General features: G+C 38.0%; 2 protein-coding genes across 3 annotated transcripts; both read right to left on the bottom strand.

Annotated features, from left to right (window-relative positions):
• Positions 1–1,925: 1,925 nt before the first annotated feature.
• Positions 1,926–25,264, bottom strand: LOC134654206 (aquaporin-11). Of its 2 annotated transcripts, XM_063509671.1 has the most exons (8): positions 25,045–25,264; positions 24,772–24,879; positions 18,149–18,332; positions 11,877–11,999; positions 11,285–11,436; positions 7,619–7,757; positions 3,652–3,756; positions 1,926–2,164 (listed from the first exon to the last, which is right to left on the bottom strand). In XM_063509671.1, exons 2-8 carry the CDS (start codon positions 24,820–24,822, stop codon positions 1,938–1,940), a joined length of 981 nt encoding a protein of 326 aa, XP_063365741.1. In that variant the 5' UTR covers positions 24,823–24,879; positions 25,045–25,264; the 3' UTR covers positions 1,926–1,937. The 2 variants fall into 2 exon arrangements, with proteins under 2 accessions (XP_063365741.1, XP_063365742.1); XM_063509672.1 differs by lacking the exons at positions 3,652–3,756; positions 25,045–25,264 and having other exon boundaries at positions 24,772–24,966.
• On the bottom strand, positions 14,121–14,912 carry LOC134654214 (transmembrane protease serine 11F-like). The gene has a single exon (XM_063509681.1). It carries the CDS (start codon positions 14,900–14,902, stop codon positions 14,153–14,155), a length of 750 nt encoding a protein of 249 aa, XP_063365751.1. The 5' UTR covers positions 14,903–14,912; the 3' UTR covers positions 14,121–14,152.
• Positions 25,265–25,731: the final 467 nt, after the last annotated feature.

Below are 25,731 nucleotides of genomic sequence, written 5' to 3'. Positions count from 1 at the left end.
TTCTTCGGCGGTCTAGCATCAGTTGCGTTCACGCGCACGAGTTCATACTTGAAGTCGCGCTAAGATGTATGGAGTTGCGCGCGAGAACGCAGCTCATGCTAGCAGGTCAGGTCTACAGCTCACAGAAACTTTAGTTTAAATGTAAGTATGTACCTAATCGTAGAAAGCGTATTGTATGCAAAGTCGTCTTCCTTAAGAAATTCACCTACAGCTCGAAATGTTACCCTCAACATGAGGGTAATAGGGTCACCACAAAATCCGAGATATGAAGGCCTCATGTCCCGGATTTTTTTTCTCTTATAAAATTGCTGCACAAAATAACTCAGAGGCACCTCCTACGAAAGTGAGCTACTCCGTCTAAATTACTATAAAGTAATACTTATTAGTGATGTACCGACTATGGTTTTGGCCGACTAGCCGAATAGCCGACTAATCGGCGCTCGGATGGCCGATTAATCGGCTAGTTGGCCAAGTTCATAATCGTTACTTCCCGATAAAGATTACATTCGTATGGCAACTGTAGTAGCTTTATTTAAGTTCGGATGCTTTAGACATTTTTATTGCTCCTTGCGTGGTTGCGCTTTCTATATCAACTGAAAAATGTTCCGTGCTACTGGGACGATACACCCACATAATTAAGTAGGTACCTAAACATGAACTTAATATGAAGACAAGCACATCTTGTACCCTAAATACGCAATTGAGTAGAATGGGCATGTACTCGTAACATTTGATTAATATTGGCTTTGTATTTTATTTATTTCCTGTTTTCTGTAATTAATAATAGGCCGACTAATCGGCCTTTTATGCCGACTAGTCGCCGTCTAATCGCCGACTACAAATGTGGCCGGATAGTCGACTTTCCCGACTAGTCGGCGACTAGTCGGTACATCCCTAATACTTATACAACTTATACATATATAAAATTTATTATGTTAGATTTATCTCTCACAGGGGACCACTGATGCCCGAAGGCATAATTTAAATGAAACACAAACATAAATAAAACATTTATTATTTATTTACAACGGGAGTACGTAGCACTTATTATATTTTTGGAAGGGCCACTATAATAGTTGGATATAAAATTATAAAATCTAGGGGGTCATAAATCAGTTTTTGAAATATGTCAATATTGTTATAAACGTTGCTGCGATTTATTATTTCATATACAGAGATGTAAAAATTCGTTATTTTAAAGGTTATTTTGTTATATCAACATTATGTAATCAAATGTTTTTATTATATTGTTATTGCGTTAAAATCATAATTTAATTAACTAGCTGGTTCATATCAATAACCATCCATGGTTTAACTCAAAACACGACCCCATAGTGACTAGCATCAGATATCGCTTACCGGTGACGAAAACTTGATATTTTTTGTCATAATGCAATTTTTCACATAATATCACATTTTATTTATGTATATTTATGAATCTGCTTGGTGTTTAGCACATTACATTATGCGAAAAAAAAAATCATTGTTATACCAATAATGTTTTAGTAGGTAATGTTTGTTTAACCAAGAGTAGAATTTATTCCAAGATAGACCTAGCAATTTTAGAGTTGCGTATCTCCTGTGAACATATCCCAAGCTATAAAGCCTTAATTGAATACTTATAAGCCTTAATCCCCATACTTAGAACGATATTTTTATCTTAACTTGTGTGATAAAACCCATAGGTACTTGTATGCTTACTATTGTTCACACTAACAAATTTATTTTGATATATAATGACCCTAAAACACGACTTTAGCGGTTTATCTTAGATTAAATCCTTAGGGCCACTTGCACCATCCCACTTAAGGTTAAGCGGTTAAACCGTTACCCAGTGTCAAATTTTGTACTGGTAACCATAGTAACTCCTGGATTAACCGGTTAACCCCGGGTTAGTGAGTGCAAGTGGCGCTTACTCGGTTAAATCAGCCCTAAAATTAATCCTCCTTGTTATCCCAAATACTGTCACCATTAGCTTCAGTATTGCTAGGGGCAAGGTACTTCTGTATGGCCGGGAGCTTGTACACGTAGACTGAAAGAATGGAACCGGCGCAGGCGCCGATCCAGTAGACCACAGCATGTTCTAGAAGAGTGTGTCCATCACAGCCGGCTTTCAGCGACGTCGCCAGGACCGGGTTGAAGTAACCACCGGAATACTCGAATGCTGGAATGAAGAAAGCGTTTGGTAATCTGTTTTATTTAGTCTGTGGATGTTTTGTCAAACGTTTCCATGATGCCAATGAGTTATGTTAATAATTTTTAACCTACTTGTGTAGAGTCTGTGTGGAAAGAGTCGTGAAATGTGTGGTATCCAATACATTCTACGACTCTTCTCTTTCCGCGCAGACTCTAGGATTACAAATCAGTGATGGGAAATACCGATACGAACCAGTGATTGTACTTTTCAATGCCACTTTGATAGAGAAAACTTTACTAAAGATTATAAGTAGGTATTATAACTTTATTTTTGAAAAATTTCATGATGATGATAAAAAATTACTACGATTCTGAACTTGTTATTAACCTCATTGGCAATGATGGAAAATTTTATCAAAACATCCGTAGAACCTTTAATAGTATACACCGGATAATAATACACTGAAGAGCAATGAAAACAGGTTGTTTTTAGGGTAATTTCCATATAAAATGACCCGTTTCCAGTGCCATCAAGTTAACCAATGCGCAATGTCATGATACTAGACGATCTAACATGAAAAGCTACTGAAGCTACCGACATGAAGCGTGACCAATGCATATTTACAATTAACATGAAAATGATGGGTTTTCCTTAGCTGACCGCCGCTGTTGTTTTTACTTAGCTAACTAAAACAGTATATTTTCAAGTTGAAAACGGTATTTTTTATTTAATATTTAGGTAGTAGCCTTGGCCTGCAAACCGCCTGTATTTAAATATTATCACTACTTTTCCAGTACGTACATATATGGTACACGACACAGCCAATACTTTTAAATAAACGCCTGTCGTCTGTGGTGGAAAAGGTGATAAAATACTATGAGAAAATAGTAGTAATATATTTAGGGATGAATGATGTTATTAATATATATATTAATAGACTGTTTTTAAAATATTTATTTTCAACCATGTTTTAATACACACCACCACATCGGTCTTCACCACTGGAGGGCTTTGTCACGTTTTCTTTAATATATGACATCTATTTCATCTCATGTTTTAATAATTAAATATTAAGATAAGATAAGATAAGATTTCTTTGTTGTCAAAGCTGGTATAGGTCTTATAAATATCACATAAGTCCATCAGCTTGCCCATTTCGGGCGTACAATTATAAACTAACCTAGTGCATGCAAAGGTGTACTGAAAAGGTGTACTGCATTCTGCCTTTGAAATACAAAACGACAACATTTTCTACTTCTTAATTAGTACAACTAGAGAGGAAGTACCTATAGAAGTATAATAGAGTAGCTTACATAGGCAGAAAAATATGCCTCCATATTAAAGTTGAAATAGCTAACTGACGAAGAGATATATTTGAGAATGCCATTAATTTAAACTACTATTTCCGCCGATTTTTCTTGATTATCCTAAATTTCTATATTGTCTAGTAAAAACAATAGGGCGGCAGCTAGTTCAAACCCAATATTAGTGGACATCTAAATGTCTAAATGTACCTTTTCCTAAATGCACTTTGCAAAAGATGGACACGCTTAGGTCGTCATTGGCACTAAAATTGTCCTGATACCGGTAGACGAATACCGTGTGCCTATTGAGGACTCCTGCAAAGTGAAAAGTGGGTGAGGCGCATGTAGTCGACAGGTGCTCTCTTTCTATTTAATGAACAGTGAAAGAGATGTAAGCTTTCTTGAAAACGAAAGACATGAAGCAGTGTGAGGATGGCCAGTTTGAAAGATTTTGAATTTAAATAAAACAGCCTTTAAATTAGGGAGTTATGTTATTAAAATGTATGTAGTTTTGTGTTTATAACATGCAATTATTACATCAATGAGTATAAATATTACGCATTAAAACTATGATCCTAAAATGTAAATAAACAGCACATTTAATCCTTTCAATTATTTCCGCTAGTCATATTCCATCCAAAGTTCGGAACGCCCATTTAACCTTTTCCACGCCGTGTCAAACACAAAAGCTGTCACTCAGACGCCACATCATTGAAGTGTCAAAACTGAAGTTGAACTTTATGTATATGCACGTAGGTTGATGTTGCTCTGTGGTCTGTGACCGATTAATCGGTCTTTGGCGTTGAACCTACGGTGCGGATATATCGGTCATTGGCGTCCAAAAGGTTAAATAAGAGGAGTACGTATTTTAAACCACATAAGCAAAAGAAATTAGTTGTACAGTAGCGTGAGTCTGGTATATCGAAGATTTAAAAAAATACGAACCTACCTATAAATAAAATCTCCTTTGACGGTGGTCGATTTTACGCAGAGGCAAGTATTGTAACAATTACTATTTGTATGTACATATATCTAGAGAGGACTTAGACATATAAAATAAAGCACCTGTACCATGCCATATAGTGAGTTTTTAAAGATAATGCAAAATAATGTCTTTATAATAACAGCTTTTTTATCAGTCTGATAGGTACCCCTTGCTTCTCACTCATACAATTGATTTAATAAAATGTTACTTTGACATTATCGCTACTTATCTTTGACTGTATTTAACATCAACACTACAACTTAAATAAACATTAAGGAAACATAAGCTGCATATCATAATTTTTATAGAAAATAAGTTTCTACTCGAAGGGTTAACCTTTTGGCCGCCGGACCTAGTCCGCAAAGACGCTCACTCACACGCCAGAGCAAATTTTAAGTAAACAACTAATAAAAAGTTTAGGGATTGCAAATAGTGATATCGATATTTACAATTTATGGTAAAAATCTTCTCAATTTGGCTTTGTTCTTATCCAACTTTAATTTATTTCGAAAATGCCAAAAATTAACATATTTTTTACACACGACAATGTTAAAAATAAAGGTCTTTATCATTAAAAACAACCACTAAACAATATCGATTCATGACGTAATATCACCGCACTAGGCTGTACAAGAAGTCGTTTATACAAGACAACGGCGCGCATGGACTGTCCGCAGTGCAGACCGACAAGGACTGTTTCCGCGCGGATTAAGTAATAATAGTCTCTAGGTCAACGGCGTAAGCGCTTGTCGGTACGTAAACTTTATAAGCGTAACGTTAGAGCCGCGCATCGTGTGTCGATAATATAAATGTAAGTACCGGAACTGCATTGGGGAAAATTGCACGTGGGTTAATTGAATTGTCAATGAGTGAAGAACAATAATATTGGAAAAGGGTGGGGATCGGAAATGTTCGGGAATGCATGTTTCACATTCGACATGTTCCTTAGATGAGCTTCTCAGTTCCCGTATATATCCTCCCTACCATGACAATTTTTCGTCAATTTCAAATATATAACATTCTCATAGTTAGACGACACTGACTATATAGTCCTAGCGTCCGCCTGTACCATTCTTGTGCGAAGCGGTCACTGCAGGGTATCACTCCCCACTACACTATCATCTTAAAATGAATCTTTTGTTCTGCAAATAAACCACAAGGACAGATTTACTTGTCAGACTCTACTATCAACAGCTGAAGAAGCTCCCTTAACTTCAGCTATAGTTAATGCCTGTCTCTCTCGTCTCGTTTTACGTATTCTAGTTACTAATTACCACCAATTGGCATTTAACAAGTGGTCAAATGCTTAAATAAAACCAGATTTGCGATTTGATATTTATTTTGAATATTCTCATATCGAGTTAACATTCCCATCCCTAGCTGTCTTGTATACAGGACAACGGCGACGAGGAACAAGAAAAAGGTTGAAATCTGGAGCAATTTTTTTGAGAGCCTTATTATAAAAGAATGGATTTCTATAGCTGCAATAAATGCAATTTTTTATTAAACAAGGACCTAAAACATTAACTTGAGTGTAAAAAAAAATATAATTGATATTTTTTCCACATTTACCGAGCGGTTGAATTTTTGTCTTGTATACAAGACAGCGGCGCCAGTGTATCGTTCTATCGTTGTCTTGTATACATGCCAACGGCGGTCAAAGGGTTAATCAGAAATACTCGATTGTTGTCACCATTAGCCTTTCATATTCCAAATGTAGGTATGTTACTATGTACATAATACCTACTTAATTTTCTAAACTTAATTTTGAGATAAAGCTCTGTAATGTAACATTTTCTGTACCTACTGAGACCGGGTAATGCGACATTAACGTAGATTTGTTTCGAAGGAAGTCATGTGAATTGGCGAAGAAGATTTAATTTATGCTCTTCCATTGGAAATACGAAAAGAGCTTGTGCTTTTAAGTTACTTAACATTGGATTTAGATGGAAGAAGTAATTTTTAACGTACTTTGCTATCATAAGGTTATGAGAATATGTTATTTGGTTACTAAATAATACCTAACAAGTAGTATTTTTACAAGAATTAGTTAGTATTAGTATTATAAAGTTATATCTTAGGTATATACTACGAAAAATGGTAGGTAAGTGGGGATGATACTTATTGATAAAAATTGATTTCAGTGACTGTACATGAATAATTTAAGAGATGTGTTCACAGAGGATTAGTAGTAGGTCCTTAGGTGTACAGTCACCTGCAATAATATGTTACTCTTCGAAGGCCGCAAAAATATGTGACACGCTTTTATGGCTCTACAAATAAGATCGTGTCAGATATTTTTGCGGCCTTCGTTGTGTAACATATTACTACGGGTGACTGTACTTAAATATTTTTATCATCCTTCAAATCATAAACATTTAAAATTTGTATAATTAGTAAAGCAATCACTTACAATAATATAGGCTATAAATGTGAATATAGAAATCAATTTATCATTAGTAATATTCGCATTTTCCTTTGCAAGTAGTTATACTTATATATTAGTACCTAGTTATTCATTTGTCTGTGAACCTGGCAGGTCCATCACAATACATAGTATCTAGTATGTACATTGCTTATTTACGAGGAGCGTGGGGGGTGAAGTGAAAGCGATGACAGCACACAGTCATGACACTCATGATCGCATAAGTACCTATTCACTTTCGTGGTTACCACATTTGATTACTATCTGATAAAGTGTCGAGTGATTTTTATGGCGGATACTTAGCCAATACAAATTACAATGTGCTCTTTTTACAAGCACATAATTATATGTAAGTGTGCAGACTGCAGACTGAGCGGAGCGGTTAGCGGTGCGTGCGGCACGGCGTCCAAATAATTAACAAATACAAACTACAAACGCATGCCAGCGTCACCAGACTAGCGCGACTAGCGTCCTCATTGCACGCTACGCTGCTCAAAACCCGCTTCGTCACACATGCGCGTTTTCCGGGCGGGACGTGAGCGGGGCGTGCCGCTTTTACATATAAAACGCCCGGAAAACGCGCGACGAACCTTTGGAACCTTTAGAAGTTCGACGCTAAGCGTAGCGTTCTTCGTGCGGCGGGCGGGGCGTGTAGGTAGCGACCTACACGCCCCGCCCGCCGCACGCGCCGCAAGACGCTCAGGCACTACTGAGGCCTATTACTAAGGAAACCATTATTATATTCGTTTTGTTTATCTGATACTAACCGGCAACGACTAGAGAGGTCCCAATGAAGGAGTCAATGGCGGTCGCGAAGCGAGGGTTGAGGTCTCCCAGACTTTTGGAGGCGAGGCGACAGAGGCACGTCGCTATGCCTTCCACCGCGGCGCCGTATAGAACTGGCACCTGTAACCGTATGATTAAGGAAATAGGGTTTAATTTCGAATGTCACGAAACGTGTCTGTAAAATTAGCACATATACAGGGTGGAACAGAACGAAGAACTTTTACAAAAACGGGGAATTGTTCGACCTAATAGCTTTATATTTTCCCAATGAACTATGTTCATATTCTTTACTATTTACGAGATAAAGCCGGTTAAACTTTAGTGCAAAAATCCACTTGTTTCAACCCTAGCAAGTTGATCGGGCGATGACGTCATGAAAATAAGTTTAATGACCTTTTGTAGCAAAAATGAAAAAAAACAAAATGACAATTACATGTCACTGCTAAATAAATGTAGGAATTGACAGGTCTAGATTGCCGATCACAAATAATAAACAAGAAGGTTAAACCAACCAAAGTTAAGCAAAGAAGTTACTCATTTCAACTACAGACAAAGAAAATCATACTGTCTCTTTATTTTCTAGTAACTGTTCATCGGTAAGTTAATCTAATGTTTTAATAGTGCAATATCTTCGCTAAGAATATTTAAGAGAGTAACAAAGCTATTGTGGGTGTTGAACCTACGTGGATCGTAAATGATAAATGCACGCACTCGTAAACAATATGTAATTTCTATAATTTATTTAATCTGCGTAATTTTGATACTGATGTGGAGTAGGCCACACTATCATGTAGCGACGAAACTTTTTAAGACTTATTAATCATACTGGCCAGTTAAAAGTGCTTGACGATTGATTGAATACAATTTGACGTTGTGTCATTGGCAAAAATCTCATATCGTGTTACAAATTTTCAAAATGCCTCAATGCTGAAGAAAACCCATTCGTTATGCAGGACACCAGTATCGTTGGTCAGTGAACGTTTGGGCGGCAATTCACGGAGACACCATTATAGGGCCTGTGTTTTTACCACCAACTCTCAACAGAGTGGGATACATGAATCTTTTAGATACGGAGCTTTTCGAGTACCTCGAAGATTTGCCATTGGCCGAAAGACCACTTATCTGGTACCAACAAGATGGAGCACCAGCCCATTCCACACATGAAGTGCGACGTAAACTGACTGAGCTTTTCGGACGTCAGTGGATTGGACGATTTGGACCACGCCGTTGGCCAGCTAGGTCTCCGGACCCAACGCCGCTCGATTTCTTTCTGTGGGGTACTTTAAAAGATATGGTGTTCAAAGAAGAGTGTAACACCGCAGAAGAGATGAGACATAGGCTTACGGTTGCCTTTGAAACTCTCCGTAGGAGAAACGTCCGCACCCAAATGTTGTCGCAGGTACACCGACATACGCGAGCACGGGCAGCAGCGTGCATAATCAATCAGACATGGCGGTACTTTTGAACATCGCATGTAAATAGTGTAAATTTGTATTCTAGGTATGTGAAGTCAGTGACATCTGTCATACTGTGCAAATGTAAACAGTAACTTTATAGTGGCAGTTAGGGTTGTCACCTATAGTAAAATGATTAATTTTTAATGTCTTTTTGTTTTACTTAACCTAGCTTTAAAATGATAATAAATTGATTGAAAATTAATTAGATAACAATATACTTTCAGCAAAGATCATAGTAAAGTACCACCCTGTATACACTGCCAAAGTTATCGTAGCGTTACGCTCTTAGCTGATCTCAGCGTTTTCCCGCTTTGTAGAGGAAAGCGACTACCACCAAGCGAGTTCCCGGCACATGTGTGTTTCTACACTACACTACGATTATTTGCTATAAAACACAAAACGCTGCTACGGACTACGGCATAGTTCTCTCACGTCAGCGTAACGGGGAGATAATCTGGGGGACAAGTCAAATTACATTCATTTAATATAAAACGCCAAATGGATGAAATTATTTACATGATTTTAGTATCTGTTCCAGGTTTTTTTCCATTAACGTATATCTCAGGACGGGCACTAAAAATGGTACTAGTACAGCGGTGTCACTCACGAATTCGAGCCAATTGTGCAGTCTAACGCAACTATATAGTTGCGACCATTCGCGCGCGTGTTGCGAACTCAACCAATCGCGTTGTAGCGGTGTCACATTGCTGTGCTGTACTGGCCTTATTCATGCCCCAGTCTTATTGCCCTTAAAGCCAGTCCTGAGATATACGTCAATGTTTTTTCCCCATTGGCATTTCTCGATAAAGAATTAATTGATTGTCATCTTAGCTCCAGAAGCATGTACCCTAACGGACTCTGGTGCGTGCATCTATTGCAAATGCAGACTTGTCTGGGCAGGGCTTCGATGTTGCACCTCTCGTTGAAACCGAGGAGCTAGTGCCCTCTCGATTCGCATTTGGGTGCTCTCACTCACACACCTACGGCTACCAGTACCAGTAGACAAGGGTATTTTATTTATTTATAAATTATTGCAAAACATAAGAATGAACCACAAATGGTGGAATTCAATCAATACTTAGGGTGACTTAAGTTAATTGGATAGAAAATATTTTTTGCCGAACTTGTTTACTGGTATGGCCGCAAAATACCGATTAAGTTTTAGACAACACTCAAAAACAAACTCATAAGAGCTATGTCACACACGCATTCAGTTAGGGTACATGCTTTAATAAATAATATTAAATATTATATTATTCTAATAAATACTTATATAAAAAAAACTATTTTACTCATGTAGGTTTTATAGTTAGGTGCTAAATTATTGTTTGACATGTACATATATAAATTGCACACTTCACTCTATCGCAGGGTTTTCCACGGGGCACGGATAATGGATAAGGTCATTCTTATCATGTTTGTCTCTCGTCTACATTATAGCAATTCGTGACTTCGATAGGTTATTAAACTAAAAATAATATTGGTGTTTTTATGGACCCGAGAACTTAAGGATGACTCACGTTAGACCGGGCCGTGTCCGGGCCGCAGCTTCGCGCTTACTTTTATATGACAGATGACCGGTGATCACGTGATGCTTTCCATAGAAAACGAAGCGCCGGAAGCTCCACTCCGGACACGGCCCGGTCTAACGTGAGTCATCCTTTAAGTATGAAATGAAGGAAAGGACAGACCCAATAGGCATTAGTTGGAATCCCATAACGCACGTGCAATTGTAGGTACCTACATACTTATACGTTTTTATCCCACGTGATCGATGTGACAAAACACAGATCAATCGTTAATGAAAGTAAGGAACATAAACACAAGTAAACATCATTTTCCTTGCGTTGTCCCGGCATTTTGCCACGGCTCATGGGAGCCTGGGGGCCGCTTGGCAACTAATCCCAGGAGTTGGCCTGGGCACTAGTTTTTACGAAAGCGACTGCCATCGGACCTTCCAACCCAGAGGGGAAACTAGGCCTTATTGCGAGTCCGGTTTCCTCACGATGTTTTCCTTCACCGAAAAGCGACTGGTAAATATCAAATGATATTTCGTACATAAGTTTCGAAAAACTCATGGTACGAGTCGGGGTTGGGACCCACGACTTAGCACGCAAGTCGCACGCTCTTACCGCTAGGCCACCAGCGCTTAACATAAACACAAGTAAACACACAACCAATAAAGCTCACCTGCAAATCGGCCTTGCAGTCCTCAAACGCCTTGTCCTTGTGTGTCTCTGAGATCTCCAGGGCCCAGTACATCTGGACGTACTTGAACACGAGCAGGCCTCCAGCAAGCTCCGCCCAGGTCTTCAGCAAGGCTTTGCGGACATCGCCTTTGCCTGGATTAGGAAGATAATAATTGAATATCATTGCAAAAGGTGTCATTGGGACTGTACATAATTGTCTGATACAGAATGGTTTTTTTAAATGTGCACTGAAGGTAAATAACATAAGCCATGCTGCTACGCCAATAACGATAATTGTCATTTACAGATTTTGGAGCAAAATTATAAAAATAACAAATTGAAGAACGATTTTTTCAATCGTTTCGATGACCGGGTCTGGTCTTACCCACTAGGCCAGACCAGTCGTGGTCGTCGACTTGAATTTTGACAACCCTAATTAACCTGAAGGGATAGTGCCATACATTAGAAAGGGACAGCGTGATTCGTCTGGAATCACTGTCAAACTTCGGCTTTGTAGCAAGTGTCCTTTCTGTACGGTACTACTATTATTCTGTGGTTCTGTGGGATTATTTATTATGTGGTGTTGGTGTTACCTTCAATGATATCTTCAATATGGGTGTATGGACAAGCCGTCGCCTCCCCCCAGTTGAGCGACCACCAGATCGTGAGCGCGAACAAGAAAATGGCGTACGTGCCCACGCCAAAGTTATCTGCCACTGAAATAAAATAAAATAAAATATCGTTTTTCATGCTCGTAAAGTTGGTGCTTAAGTGTAAGGCCTGAGTGGACGCTCGAAGCGGAGCGTTCGGCGGGGCGTGCACCGTAGCATCGGGCTCACAAGTGATTTGAGCAGCGTGCACTAAGGCCGCTCCTATACGTTTGTATTTGTTTAACATGCACGCCGCACGCCCCGCCCCGCTGCATGCCCAACTCGAGCGTCCACTCAGGCCTTACACTAAGGCGCGGCATAAAGGATGACTTACGCTCATAGAAGGTAGGATCCTATAGAATTGGTATACGCGTGCCTCCGTGAGAGACAAAACATAGGCAATGCGACACTATGATTGGTCGAATTTATTTGTTGCCCAGCATAATCCATACTAATTTATGGTGGGGAATAAAAAAAATGCGAGACTGTGACAAGGACAGACAATAATAGCGCTTTCGCTGCTACTCCTACTGAAAGATACATAAGACTATCCCGTTCGGTCATTTCCCCCCAACCCTCATGCCTGATCCAGTTCTCACGCTAGACCGGGGCGAGGCGTCAGACACGTCATTTTCTATGACGGCTGATCGGTGATCACGTGGTGCTTTCCATAGAAAACGAAGCTCCGGAAGCGCCGGCCCGGGCACTAACCGGACTTAACCTTTTCCACGCCGTGTCAAACACAAAAGCTGTCACTCAGACGCCACATCATTGAAGTGTCAAAACTATGTATATATGCACGTAGGTCGATGTTGCTCTGTGGTCTGTGACCGATTAATCGGTCTTTGGCGTTGAACCTACGGTGCGGATATATCGGTCATTGGCGTTCAAAAGGTTAATAATGATTTACAACAACAAAACAATAATGATTTTTTAACCGGCTTCAACAAAAAGGAGGTTCTCATCAGTTTTTATTAAAATATTTCACAAACGTATCAGAAATCGATAGACTAGCGCTCGCTCTGAATGAATTTAATCTCAGGGCGTTTCATATTTCCATGCGAAAGTTGAAGGCAAAAAATAGTTTAAAATGAATTTCTCCTCATTAAAATATTATTAAGTTTAAAGTTTGTTCAAGAACTTTCCAACCAAGTGCTGCAGTCAATTTAGTATCCAAAATTATATAATTTGTATCTTGTTGAAATGAGTGAGTGCATTCTTAGAAGATGTCTGAAATTTTCAATTTAGAACTGAGTACTTAGTAAAAAAAAAAATATATATATATTTCATAAAATAAGCATCCATGTTTACAAAACATAACTACTAATCTTAAATTAAAAAGATTGTTTGAGTTAAGGAGTCTAGGTAGTCATATAGAATTAATTATACACTACTATTACAGTTTTATTATATTGTTACAAGATAGGGATTCGATTGTTCTCTTATTTTAAGCATGTGTTTCTTTATAATGTATCTAGATCTAGCTTGCCCACATGTTCGATCTTCTAATGAGCTTAATAATTCATTTGGAAATCTATTCAATATACGCGGTACAATGCATTTCCATACTCTTCGACCATATTCATTGTTCGTTTTTACGATCTCGAATGTAGGGATGTTATCTAAGTTACGTAACCGTAGTGAATATTTGCTTTTTCTACTTTGATGGTAAGAATAAATTATTACATATTTATTCGGGTAGGTCAATTGACGTCATTAAGTTACTTCTATGATAAAACTTTTCTTCCGGAGTTTCATGCCCATTTGACTTAAAAGTAAAGTGTCATTCTATGGAACTTACTATGTTAACAAAAGTTACTAAGTAAATTCATCATGACAGACAATTTCAATATGTCGGTTTGTTTACATAGTTATCAAGTTCTATATAATGACGCTTTATATAGTAATAGGAGTAGGTAACGTAAAATACATGTCTAATGTTAAGAGTATAGAATAATTGTGGGATAATCATGCGTTTTATTAGAAAATGGTTTCAAATTTTTCAGAAGCTAACTTAATAGTCTCCACGGCAACTCCTCCTAAGCTGATCTCCATTTCTGAGTTGATCCTCTTCTATAACAAACAAGCAATATGCCTGAGTTGTTACTGTCTAAGCAAAGAATGCTCCACCGTTGAAAAACCCTTCTAGCAGACATACTCCATCACTTTAAAGTGGTTGACACGAAATTCATAAATCGTAACCAGAACCAATACCCTCCTTATGATAGCTTGTAACCATGAGTTTTCATTGTATTATGAATCCACTGCAAGTATGTGCTGACGGCTGCGTAGTGCGCAATATTATCGTGATTTGATAACGACATAGCGACCCCCACTATTCTACCATCATATATTAACGGACCTCCTGAATCTCCCCCTAGGATACCTTGCCTTCGATTTGAGCAGCTAGGTGCAATAACTACATTTGGACCCTCATGGTCGTTATAAGGACGTATAACCACTGCCTCGCCCACTTGTAAAGGCCTAAATTTATCCTCCTCCTGATCAGAGGAGTCTTCTGATGTCGAACCAAAACCAGCATATTTAACCGGAAGACCAGTAAGAGACTTGTAATCGATAGCTGATAACCTTCCAATCGTCTTATTGTAGATATATGTAGTTTGGATGACAGCAATATCGTTGTATCGTTCAGAATCTTGAATGTATTGTGGATGAAGTATTATTTTAAGCACCTTTGCAACTCTGACGCTTCCTTTTCTTATAGTGAAATTTGTATATCTTACAACATATTGTTCGTCATCGATACAATGGGCAGCAGTGAGGACCCAGTTTAGGGCGATGAGGCTGGCGGTGCAGCATCTTTCCCCCTGATAGTTCTGCAAGCTGACCGCAAACGAGAATTCGTTATGGACGTCTGCCATTCCTTGGTGGACTCTGAGAGGCTGTCTTGACTGTCTTCGCCCTTCAACGCAGTAACACAGCACTACAAGGATCACTGTTTGCCACATGTTCAACGATTAAAGACGGTGGCACAATTTTATTCAATGTATTTTTTTTATTGACGATTTACTTGAAGACCGTATTTATACTCGTTTAAGCAGGATAATATGCTAAGTGATTCTGCCTCCAGCAAGTTTGGGGTCGTAATTTTTTTGGCTGATATGGTGCGTAGGTATATCCCATAATTCATATCATATAATCGACTTCACCCAATGCACAGTCAATAATAGGTATGTAACGTACGCAGATTTTTATTATATAGAAAAAAATATTGGAAAAAAAACATTTTTCATAATCACTTTGGCCTTTGCTGATATCGCTTTGTTGATATCTCGAAACTAAACTGGCTTCTCTAATCAAAAATAAAATAACATACATATAAAAATACAATTTCTTACTACGAAATAAAATAGTTTTATTGCATATTCATCGATAAGCACTTCGATAACATCCGGTAAATAATAAATGAACTTATTTTTTCTGTAATCAGAAAGTCTAATTAGGAATATAAAATGCCTTTTATGATTTTTCGACATCACCTAAGTATTGATATTTCTTGCGTTATTAAACACTTTTTAACAATAACGAATTCAGAATAAGGTACGGTACTACTCAATTACCATATTTCCTGCAAAAAATTTCAATTTTCAATGGTTTTGCTACAAATGGTTTAGGTACATGTACTTGTCAAGTAGAGCGTAAAAAACTATAGTTATGCCCATGCATTCAGCGGTCATAATACATGAAAAGATTGATATAAGGGTTGGTCATTCAGTAGAATATTCATTTACACAAATGTCCCTGACTGGCTTCATAACTTCGATAGCATTGATACTAAAGTTTAAGATCTAGTCAGATGCAATGTAGGCTTCATTGATAGCAATGGATAGGTTCTGACTATCCACGCTTGTCCGAAAAGCCTTGCATGCATTTTAGGATTATATCGTAGGGATATAAATCCTAATAGGAATAACGTAAAATAAGCGTCTAATGTTAAGGGAATTGAGGGATAATCATACGTTTTATTGGAAAAGGGTTTCATGCTAAAAGCCATATTTTCTTACAAGAGAGAAACAACCACTGTCGACACCTCTTCGAAACCCCAGATTTACCAAAACATAACTTTTTCATAGCTAACGAAATAGTCTCAGCAGTAATTCAGTTTTTAGTGGTGTGATCAGTTGAAATGTGTTTTCGTTTCCAGGTTGGTCTTCTTTTATAACTAACAAGCATAATGCCCGCCTAAGCGGCTAACGCAACCTATGGACGATCCGCTATCTTAAAACCTCTACACTTCTAGTCTAGCAAATATACTCCATCAATTTAAAGGTGGTTGACAAAATTCGTAAATTCGTAACCAGAACCAATACCCTCTTTATGATAGCTTGTAACCATGAATTTTCATTGTATTATGAATCCACTGCAAATATGTGCTGACGGCTGCGTAGTGCGCAATATTATCGTGATTTGATGACGACATAGCCACCCCCACTATTCTTAATGGATCTGGATATATTAATGGATCTCCTGAATCTCCTCCGCGGAGACCTTGCTCTCGGTTTGAGCATTTAGGCGCAATAACTAAACATGGACCTTGAAAGTCGTGATAAGGACGTATCACCACTGCCTCACCCACTTGCAAAGGCCTATATTGATCATCTACCTGCCATTCGTACGAGGCTTTTGATGTCGCACCAAAACCAGCATATTTAACCGGAAGACTGGTAAGGGACTTGTAATCGATAGCTGATAATTTTCCAATAGTCTTATTGAAGATGGATGTAGTTTGAATTAGAGCAATATCGTTGTATAGTATACACTCTTTTCCGTCTTCTGTAAGATCTCTAGAAACAAATGCTGGATGAAGTATTATTTTAAGTACCTTTGTAACTCTGACTCTTCCTTTTCTTATAGTGAAATATCTTATAACATATTGTTCGTCATCGATACAATGGGCAGCAGTGAGGACCCAGTTGAGAGCGATAAGGCTGCCTGTGCACCATCTTTCCCCCTGATAGTCCTCTAAGCTGACCGCAAACGGGAATTCGTTATGGACATCATCCATTCCTTTGTGGACTCTGAGAGACTGTTTTGACTGTAGAACATATGTTTAAAGTGGGTTCTCCAATCGAAAATAAAATTACCTGGCTACACAAAATACAATTGCTTATTACGAAATGACTTTGTTTTACTTTTACTTATTGCATTTTTATCGACAAGCGCTTAAGCGCAATTTTACTACTTCTATATAAATATTCTATAATAAATACGTAGGTATGTCCCGACGGACTGATTCATCAACGCAGAGCCGAAACTACAAAAGCTAGAAAATTTAAATTTACACACCATGTTCCCTCTAAAGTCTAAATAAATAGCAATAGTATACAAGAAATAAGCGATGGTGAGAAATTAAGAGTCCCGGCAAGCTCGGTTCTTTATACAAAGGTAGTTACGCTCTCATTTTAAAACGACTAGTTAGATTGGTCTGAAACTTTGTATTTACAATAGGATAAGGTAGGTATATATAGTTCTGTAATTAGTTTAATGTAGCTTCAGATACCATAGTTAAAAAAATACAGCGAATTTAAGTTTTTCATACAAAACTTATTTTTGCTCTAATTCGTTTCTTTTATAAACTGGAGCTATACGAACTAATTACTGAACTAGATATACCTCATGTCATTGTATTTGCAAAGTTTCGTTACAATCCAACTCGTAGTTTTAAAAACAGAACGAAACTCCGTTTGTATTGGAGGCCTAATTCGCTTGCTGAGCTCTCTTAAGGGGCCCACTGATTAACACAGTCCGCCGGACGGTATCGGCTTGTCAGTTAGAACAAAAATTTGACAGTTCCGAACAACTGATAGGCCGATATCGTCCAGCGGCCAATGATTTATAACCCAAGATACGTTATAGGCGTTCCAAAATTGAAGCGCTTACCTTGTGACAAATTGGACAAGTTGCCTTTAGTCGTGGCTGGGCAAGCGAGAAATGTGCACGTGTTAACGAGCTCCCGCACACCGACAGAGAAAGAGACGAGCTTATGTTTAACAATGAATATGACAAAGATGGATGGAATGCGAAAATTAATCTAAAATAACAGATTTCTTCGTACACCGAAATAAATATGGATGTATTTTTTATGCTCCTCAAGTACGAGTATACCCTATCTATAGTTATATAAAATCATTGCCAGCGGCCTGTTAATCAGTGGGCCCCTTTAAACCCTAAATTGTGTTAAAAAGGCGACTTACCAACAATAAGTTCGAAACAGCAGCCGCATAACTCCGCAGCAGCAATGGCCTCTTCTAAAAGCACGCGAACAAATGATTCTTTGACGAACTTCTGCACCAGACGTCGCGCGCAATGCGCCAGCAGCGACGTTAGGAGGATGAAGAGGGTTGATACCACTAGGGGGGCGAAGGTTACTTTGTTTACCTGGAATGTTAAATAAAAAAAAATTAAGAGCCCATCAACGTGCACACTAGCGCCACTGCTGAATAATCCAACAACATAGAAACTAGTTTGATGTATTCAAAAGGTACTTTAATACAAGATACAGTACGTAGCGGCCCCCTTTTTTAAATATATTTCGTTAAATTTAAATAATCACGATTATTTAGCAGTGGCGCTAGTGTGCACGTTGATGGGCTCTTAAGATCCGGACCGGAGCTTCCGGCGCTTCGTTTTCTATGGAAAGCACCACGTGATCACCGATTAGCCGTCATAGAAAATGACATGTCGACCGCTTCGGCCCGGGCACGGTCCAGTCTGAAGCATCCTTTACGTATCGTCCAAACGTCACAGCCCGCATGCGGTCGCGGTCGAGGTCGCGGGTTCGAACCCCGGCTCGTACCAATGAGTTTTTCGGAACTTATGTACGAAATATCATTTGATATTTACCAGTCGCTTTTCGGTGAAGGAAAACATCGTGAGGAAACCGGACTAATCCCAATGCGGGCCTAGTTTACCCTCTGGGTTGGAAGGTCAGATGGCAGTCGCTTTCGTAAAACTAGTGCCCACGCCAATTACTGGGATTAGTTGCCAAGCGGACCCCAGGCTCCCATGAGCCGTGGCAAAATGCCGGGACAACGCGAGGAAGATGAAGTACGTACTTATTATCAATACAAATTACAAAGAATATGACAAAAAAGTCTAGAGTCTAGTTAGGTACATGTAGTCTAGACAATGTAGTAGTGGCCAAGGTAAAATAACAGTTCACCGAAGTTTGCATTTAATTATACCTACCTAAGATCTATACGGTAGTACGGCATACGGAGAAGTGTGGCTGGCTTTCACAATGGGGCCTGTTTACACAATTTATGGTGTGTTCATACTTACTACCTGCGTTTAGTGGCAGTATGGATTGCATAGACTGACATTCACTTTTCTAAACACCCTGCCGAGGTTTTGTCGAGGGGCTACAGTATGAGGTTCTTCAAAAAAGGAGTGTAGGTTTTTAAAGGCTCGGCAATGCGCATGTAACACCCCTGTAATTGCAGGCGTCCATAGGCTACGGTGACTGCCTATCATCTGGCGGCTATGCTTGTTTGCCACCGACGTGGTATAAAAAAGAGCAAGTAATGATTTTACAGATACAAATTCCAATTTTGCAACGAAAATAGCGAGAAAGTGTTATTCACCCCGTTCCATCTACATACTTTGTAGATACTCTAGTAACGAAGTAAATCTGAAAGTCCGTACATGTTTTGAATGTAAATTTATAATAGAGAAGCTATTTATTGCTGCTAGCTATGCTATCTCATTAAAATTTTGTTACTTTAAATATATTTGAAAAGTAGGTAGGTATTATCTGCAAATACGCTGCGGAGAATTTCCATAAAGTTGGAATAGGTATTTCAGGAAAATTTTACTGGCAACCAAGTAAACCTAGAAACTGTGGAAATGGCAAATTTTCATCCCATATATGTATAAAAGCGTAAAAATACCGAATTTTTCAATTAGTAAATTTTCGTAAGTTTGATAACTTTCCACAACGGCACATCATGTATTTAGTTGCTAATGTATTAAAATTGAATCAATATTTTTTTGTAATTGTGTAAAATTTTGGACTATAGATAGGAGCTAGGTTTTCGACTATAATTGGATGGTTGTACCTAGAGTTGTAACCCAACAAATAAAAATATCTCAAACTTAAATACTATTATTACCTATACAATTGTATAAAGTGTCATTCTATAGAACTTGCTAACTATGTTTTAAACTAACCGCCATATTTAAACTGTCAAAAAATATGAATTTACTAGTGATTTTTGTTTACATGGATGGTTAGCAAGTTCCATAGAATGACACTTTACTACAATTAATAGTAAAACGTAAGCAGTACGCAGTTCGTAGTAAGGTGTTAATAAACTTTTAATTTAAAATGCAGGATTGGAAAACTTCAATTTTTCACTTATTTTTATCAGACGAAGACTTCATCAATATCTTCATTGCACAAGTTTGATCGAGATTCGATAACTGAGGCGCTTTTCATCGAGTTTGAAATTAGCTCATTCTCTAAATGGATTCTCAGGTTTTCACACTTGGGTGAGTCCATAAAGGATGACTCACGCTAGACCGGACCGTGCTCCGACCGAGGCGACCGACATGTCATTTTCTATGACGGCTGATCGGTGATCACGTGGTGCTTTCCATAGAAAACGAAGCGCCAGAAGTTCCGGCCCGACCCCGTCCCGGTCTAGGTGAGTCATCACTACATAGTATAAAACAAAGTCGCTTTCCGCTGTCTGTCTGTCTATGCTTAGAGCTTTAAAACTACGCAACGGATTTTGATGCGGTTTTTTTAAATAGATAGAGTGATTCAAGAGGAAGGTTCATGTATAATTTGTTAACCCGTGCGAAGCTGGGGCGGGTCGCTAGTCCTTAATAAGGTAAGATGGGGTAGGGAAAACATCGGGACTAAAAGAAACGCTATAAGTATAGAGAATCCTCGTTGCTGCTTGCTCCGAGGAAAACATTTTTTAAAGTAAAACAATTTTGCAAGCTCAAGGAATAGGAGTCCTAAGTATTATTTAAAAAGGTAGGTAAAAGTAAAGGTTAAGTATGTTATCAAATGATACATTTTTAGCCGTTTTGAATACCATTCATGACGAAAAAAGTAGTTTCGGAAATAAACTCTGAAAGTTAAAAAAGTTTAACTGTGAGTTCACAAAATATGAAAAATATGATGAACGTAATACTGAAAGTGCATTGGGGTAAATAATGAGAAACTGAAAGAAACCCTACTGTGTCTGTCTGTATGAAGGAACTCAAGCTTAGGGTTCACTGACCTCAATGCTATAAGGCTTTATCACACCACACCTCATAAATCAAATCCCTAACTTTGCACACAACGTTGCTTTCAACCGTTCCAGCGACCAATTTGTAAACGCAACTGCATTCATGTCCGTGTCCGTTAGTTTCCCGTCAGAATTAACATTTAATTACAATCAGCAAGCTAATTTAGATCGTAATGGGTTGGTATAGAGTTGACATTGAGTTTATGCTAGGTAACGATACAGTGTGATACAGTTTCGACTGACGCTTTTGAGCGTGCCTTTGGTGCAGTGTTGTTTCAACAGGATTGGCAGAATGAGTTGGAACAATAATCATCATCTTCCTTGCGTTGTCCCGGCTTTTTGCCACAGCTCATGGAGCCTGGGGTCCGCTTGGCAACGAATCCTAAGCATTGGCGTAGGCGCTAGTTTTTACGAAAGCGACTGCCATCTGACCTTCCAAGCCAGAGGGTAAACTAAGCCTTGTTGGGATTAGTCTGGTTTCCTCACGATGTTTTCATTCACCGAAAAGCGACTGGCAAAGTATCAATCAATATCCATATCTTTACCACTAGGCCACCAGCGCTCTTGCGTAGGAACAATAATATTACCTATTAATTTTGAATAATAAAGTGGGTCTTTAAAAGGTTGTTGTGCGAAATACCTGTCTTTGCAGACCAACTTGGGATTTTTTTTGATATATAAATGAAAATAGTTTTTTTTTAATATATAAGTATACCTAATAGTTTCGTTAGGACCACTTGCACGATTCACTAACCCGGGGTTAACCATGGTTACCGTGCAGTACTATTTGACACTGGGTTAACGGTTTAACCGCCTAACCCCGGGTTAGTGGGATGGCGCTAGTGAGCCTTAGTGGACGGCACTGCAGAATTATTATAAAAATTACCTAATTCAATATCTCTCAATACTCAAAATATCAATATTAATTATAATATAGCGATCCTGATGCTCCACAAATATCGTCACTGACACGGCCGCCTAGCTGACAAATCTGGTTGTAGCGGCTGACTGTTTGCGACGGTTCAACGCATGGCAACACCTAATACTAGAGCTATGGGTAGTTTAAATCAGCAAAGTGCTAACCGTTTGGATTAGTTATATTTAAAAGTGTCAAATTAGTTATATTAAGTGCGTTGCCAACCTTGAACATGGGATTACGCTATTTACGCTCTTTTCTTAAAGGTTTCATTATATGTTACTGCATGGTGCCTGCAGTTGTTGTAGCCGCAAAGTGTTCGTAAAGGTTACATTCCAACTCCAAAACCATGTCATTTTATTTTACCCTCGACGCAAAAAGAGGAGTGGTATATGTTTGACGCCAATGTATCTGTCTGTTTGTGGCATCGTAATTCTCTAACGGATGGGCCGATTTCGATGCGTTTTTTTTTGTGAAAGCGAGTTTCCTAACTCTGTGGTTCTTAGAAATTAGATTTTTGAATATCAGCTATTTTCCGAAGTGTTTTGGCATAAAATTGATTTTGTTGGCGTATAGATATAGCGTAGGGGATTTATTCCATTTTTAATTTTATATTTATACTCTACACATTTTTTTTTAATAGGTACCTCCTTATGTTATTTCTATACTCATAATCGTGAGATCTTTCGATCCTAATATGACAAAAAAGAGTCACAAAATTTTCATACCTATATTTTTCGTTCTTTCCATTCCGTTACCGTTATACAAAGTCTACGAAAACTTGTTCTCACATTAGAACCGAAAAGTAAAAGCCCCAAATCTGAAAAACTTGTAGGTAACTTTAAATAAAAAGGCCCAGCTGCGCTGCTTGGTAATATGCATTGCAGCATGTTGCATGAAACGGGCGCACTGTCAATTTTCCTGATTGATGAGAAGGCCTGTGAAATTATATATGTGACTACCTAATTGTAAGTGACATTCGTCCAGATTCCAAACGATGCATTATATTCATAATATACTAGCTTCTGCCTGTAACTGTCTGTATAAAATAAATACCTAGTACCTACCTACATACTTAGAAGTATAGATTTTAGAAATCACTTTAATATTGGAATTAAAAACATCCTAAACAAAAAACGGAACTCACGATTTTATATGAACCTTAAACTGTAAGATTTAAGATTCTAGACGCGTGCTCTCCCGTTATTACATCCGTATTATCCGACACAGCACAGATCTCGTCCGGATAACCCAACCGGGTAACGCCGGAAGAACTCACTCTACTCGTAAATTGTCCGGGTCTGACTGATCCCTTGGTAGGATTGTAATTGGTTTTAGGAAGATCGATGAAGCAGTATTTGGAGTTTTGGAACTTTTATGTACCTACTTAGGTAAGTACGGATGTCAAACCATGAGTTAAATGTTCATAGTTTTTTTTTAATTATTGGATTTGTTCTTCTTCATACTGTTCTTCATGTTTTAAACATTTATAGGTACTTATTATATATGTCATTTTAGCTCCTTACACAATTTGAAGATTTTTATAGCAAAATAAAAACAAATGCAGAATAAAATTGCACTACCCATTCCCAATAATGTTTAAGAATATATAGTCAGCCTAAAAGTATTCTTGCATTTTATTTTATTTAATGCGTAAAACCAACTTAGCTAACGAACGTTCCTAAATAAAAAAGTTTAACTACTTAGCTAGCAAGTTCACAAATAAATTTAAATTAATAACTTTTAGGCTAGATATTTTAATTAGCCTTTATTGCTATAACTCGTAAAAACGTACCTGACCTACCACAATATAAAGTTATAGATGCAAAGTTTTTTATAGTTATAGACCGTAAATACTGTAAAATGACAAATGCACAATCAATCTGCAGCCACATCCCTCTTTTCTGAATTATGTTCCATTTTATAACACTTATTATGCAATAAATGAGTTAATACTTCCATAAGACTTGTTATGCTTTTCATTATTGTATTTTTGGCCGCTCGCCAAAAGTATTAACGGGCGAATAAACGTCCTGATTGTTATGCAATCTGACATCAAAGATGGTTTATTAACTTTTAATAACTTAATAAAGCAAACTTGTTTTAATGCCGACAAAATTTTGATATTTACAGCTTTTACAGTCTACAGCGATCAAAGAAAACTCCTAGCGTAATTTTAATAGCAATTTCTTTTATGAATGCTTCACCATCGACACCTTATCTACACACTATATATAGTATACTTAATCAATTATAAAGGTCACGGTATATTTACATTCCAATATAAATGAAATCATCGCATAATAATATATTTATAAACAAAAATAAACTACACCGCGCTGCCAAAAAGGTAGCCATTGATATTTTATCATCAATATTGCCAAAACAATCAGTCAATACAAACATATGGATTGTGTGATGACGTTTTATACTTAATTTGTATGCCAGTGTATTCACTGTGACTATGCGGAAGTGTTCCCATTACCTTGGCCAAATAATATAATACGTACGAGAATCATCGTAGATACCATAGAATTAAAATAACTAACTGTAGTAATAATTCCGTAATATGCACATATAAAATCGGAGCAAGTTTCATTCAAAAATATCTTAAAGTAATTACAGTAACTAAATTAAAGTTCTTAAAATTAACACTTACCCTAACTACTACTTTTAGAAATATGCCCAATACGTCTATTGTGAACTTCATTTTGCTAAGCCGTCTTCACTTTTCAAAAGAAATTACACTTCAATTTCACTTCACAGACTGAAAATTAGAAAAATGCCAATTAGAAAATAGAAAAAAGATAGAGAGTTCGAATAGCAATATCACGCGGGCATTTTGTAGTTGAAACTAAACGGGACCAATAAAATTCAAGATCATGCGAATTCTATTTATAAAAACATCTCATAACACTTCAACGCAACTCACCATTTTATCATGTCTTTTTACTAGAGAAGTTATCACAAATCACAGTTAAATTTCGTTTTACGTTGGGAAAATTCGTATTCGAGAAAAAATATAATATGTACTACGTTTGGTTTTTGTTGAGAGGCGGGTCTGTGTGCGCGCGGGCATCTTGGCGAGCCGAGGCCGACCGAAGGCGATCTTAATATAGAAGCCACCGACGCCTAACGCCGAACTACGGATCGGATCTCCCTGGGATTCCGTTTTATACTTTGAAGAGGCGAGAAAATAGAAAAATGCAGCAACGCCGGGGTCTTGCACATGTGTGTTGTAAAAAAGGAATTGTTGAATATGAAGTTTCCGCTGCGACATGTGGTGGCAAAGATTATTGGCGATTATGCTGATATTGATGGAGATACGACAGTGATTTGCCAGTGATTTTGTAAGATTAATGATTTAAATACGAGTATCTACTAAAGATAACTGTATCTTTGATGATAATGGTATCATTCTGATAATGTAAATGCGGACACCCACTACGTCGCATGCCAGCTACAAAAGCGAGCCACACCTCCCGCAATTTCATAGTCTGAAACATTTCTACTAGGTACCTATTAAGTACCTTCATGCAGCGTAAGCCGCTGTGACACTGTCAAGCTTCATTTTGCTGTGCTGCGCCGTGCATTTTGTAAAGTATAGAACGTCCTTTAG

Source organism: Cydia amplana, chromosome 14 (assembly GCF_948474715.1).
Source record: "Cydia amplana chromosome 14, ilCydAmpl1.1, whole genome shotgun sequence".
Taxonomy (NCBI): domain Eukaryota; kingdom Metazoa; phylum Arthropoda; class Insecta; order Lepidoptera; family Tortricidae; genus Cydia; species Cydia amplana.
Note: the sequence above shows the minus strand (reverse complement) of the source record. Positions and strands in the feature narration are given on the sequence as shown.

Coding starts and splice junctions, on each gene's coding strand:
- LOC134654214 (XM_063509681.1), bottom strand. CDS start 14,902: ATGTGGCAAACAGTGATCCTTGTAGTGCTGTGTTACTGCGTTGAAGGG.
- LOC134654206 (XM_063509671.1), bottom strand. CDS start 24,822: ATGAAGTTCACAATAGACGTATTGGGCATATTTCTAAAAGTAGTAGTT. Junction 12,000..18,148: donor CTGTTTCGAACTTATTGTTG/GTAAGTCGCCTT, acceptor ATTTTATTTCAG/TGGCAGATAACTTTGGCGTG. Junction 2,165..3,651: donor CAAAGTGCATTTAGGAAAAG/GTACATTTAGAC, acceptor TCTTCATTCCAG/CATTCGAGTATTCCGGTGGT.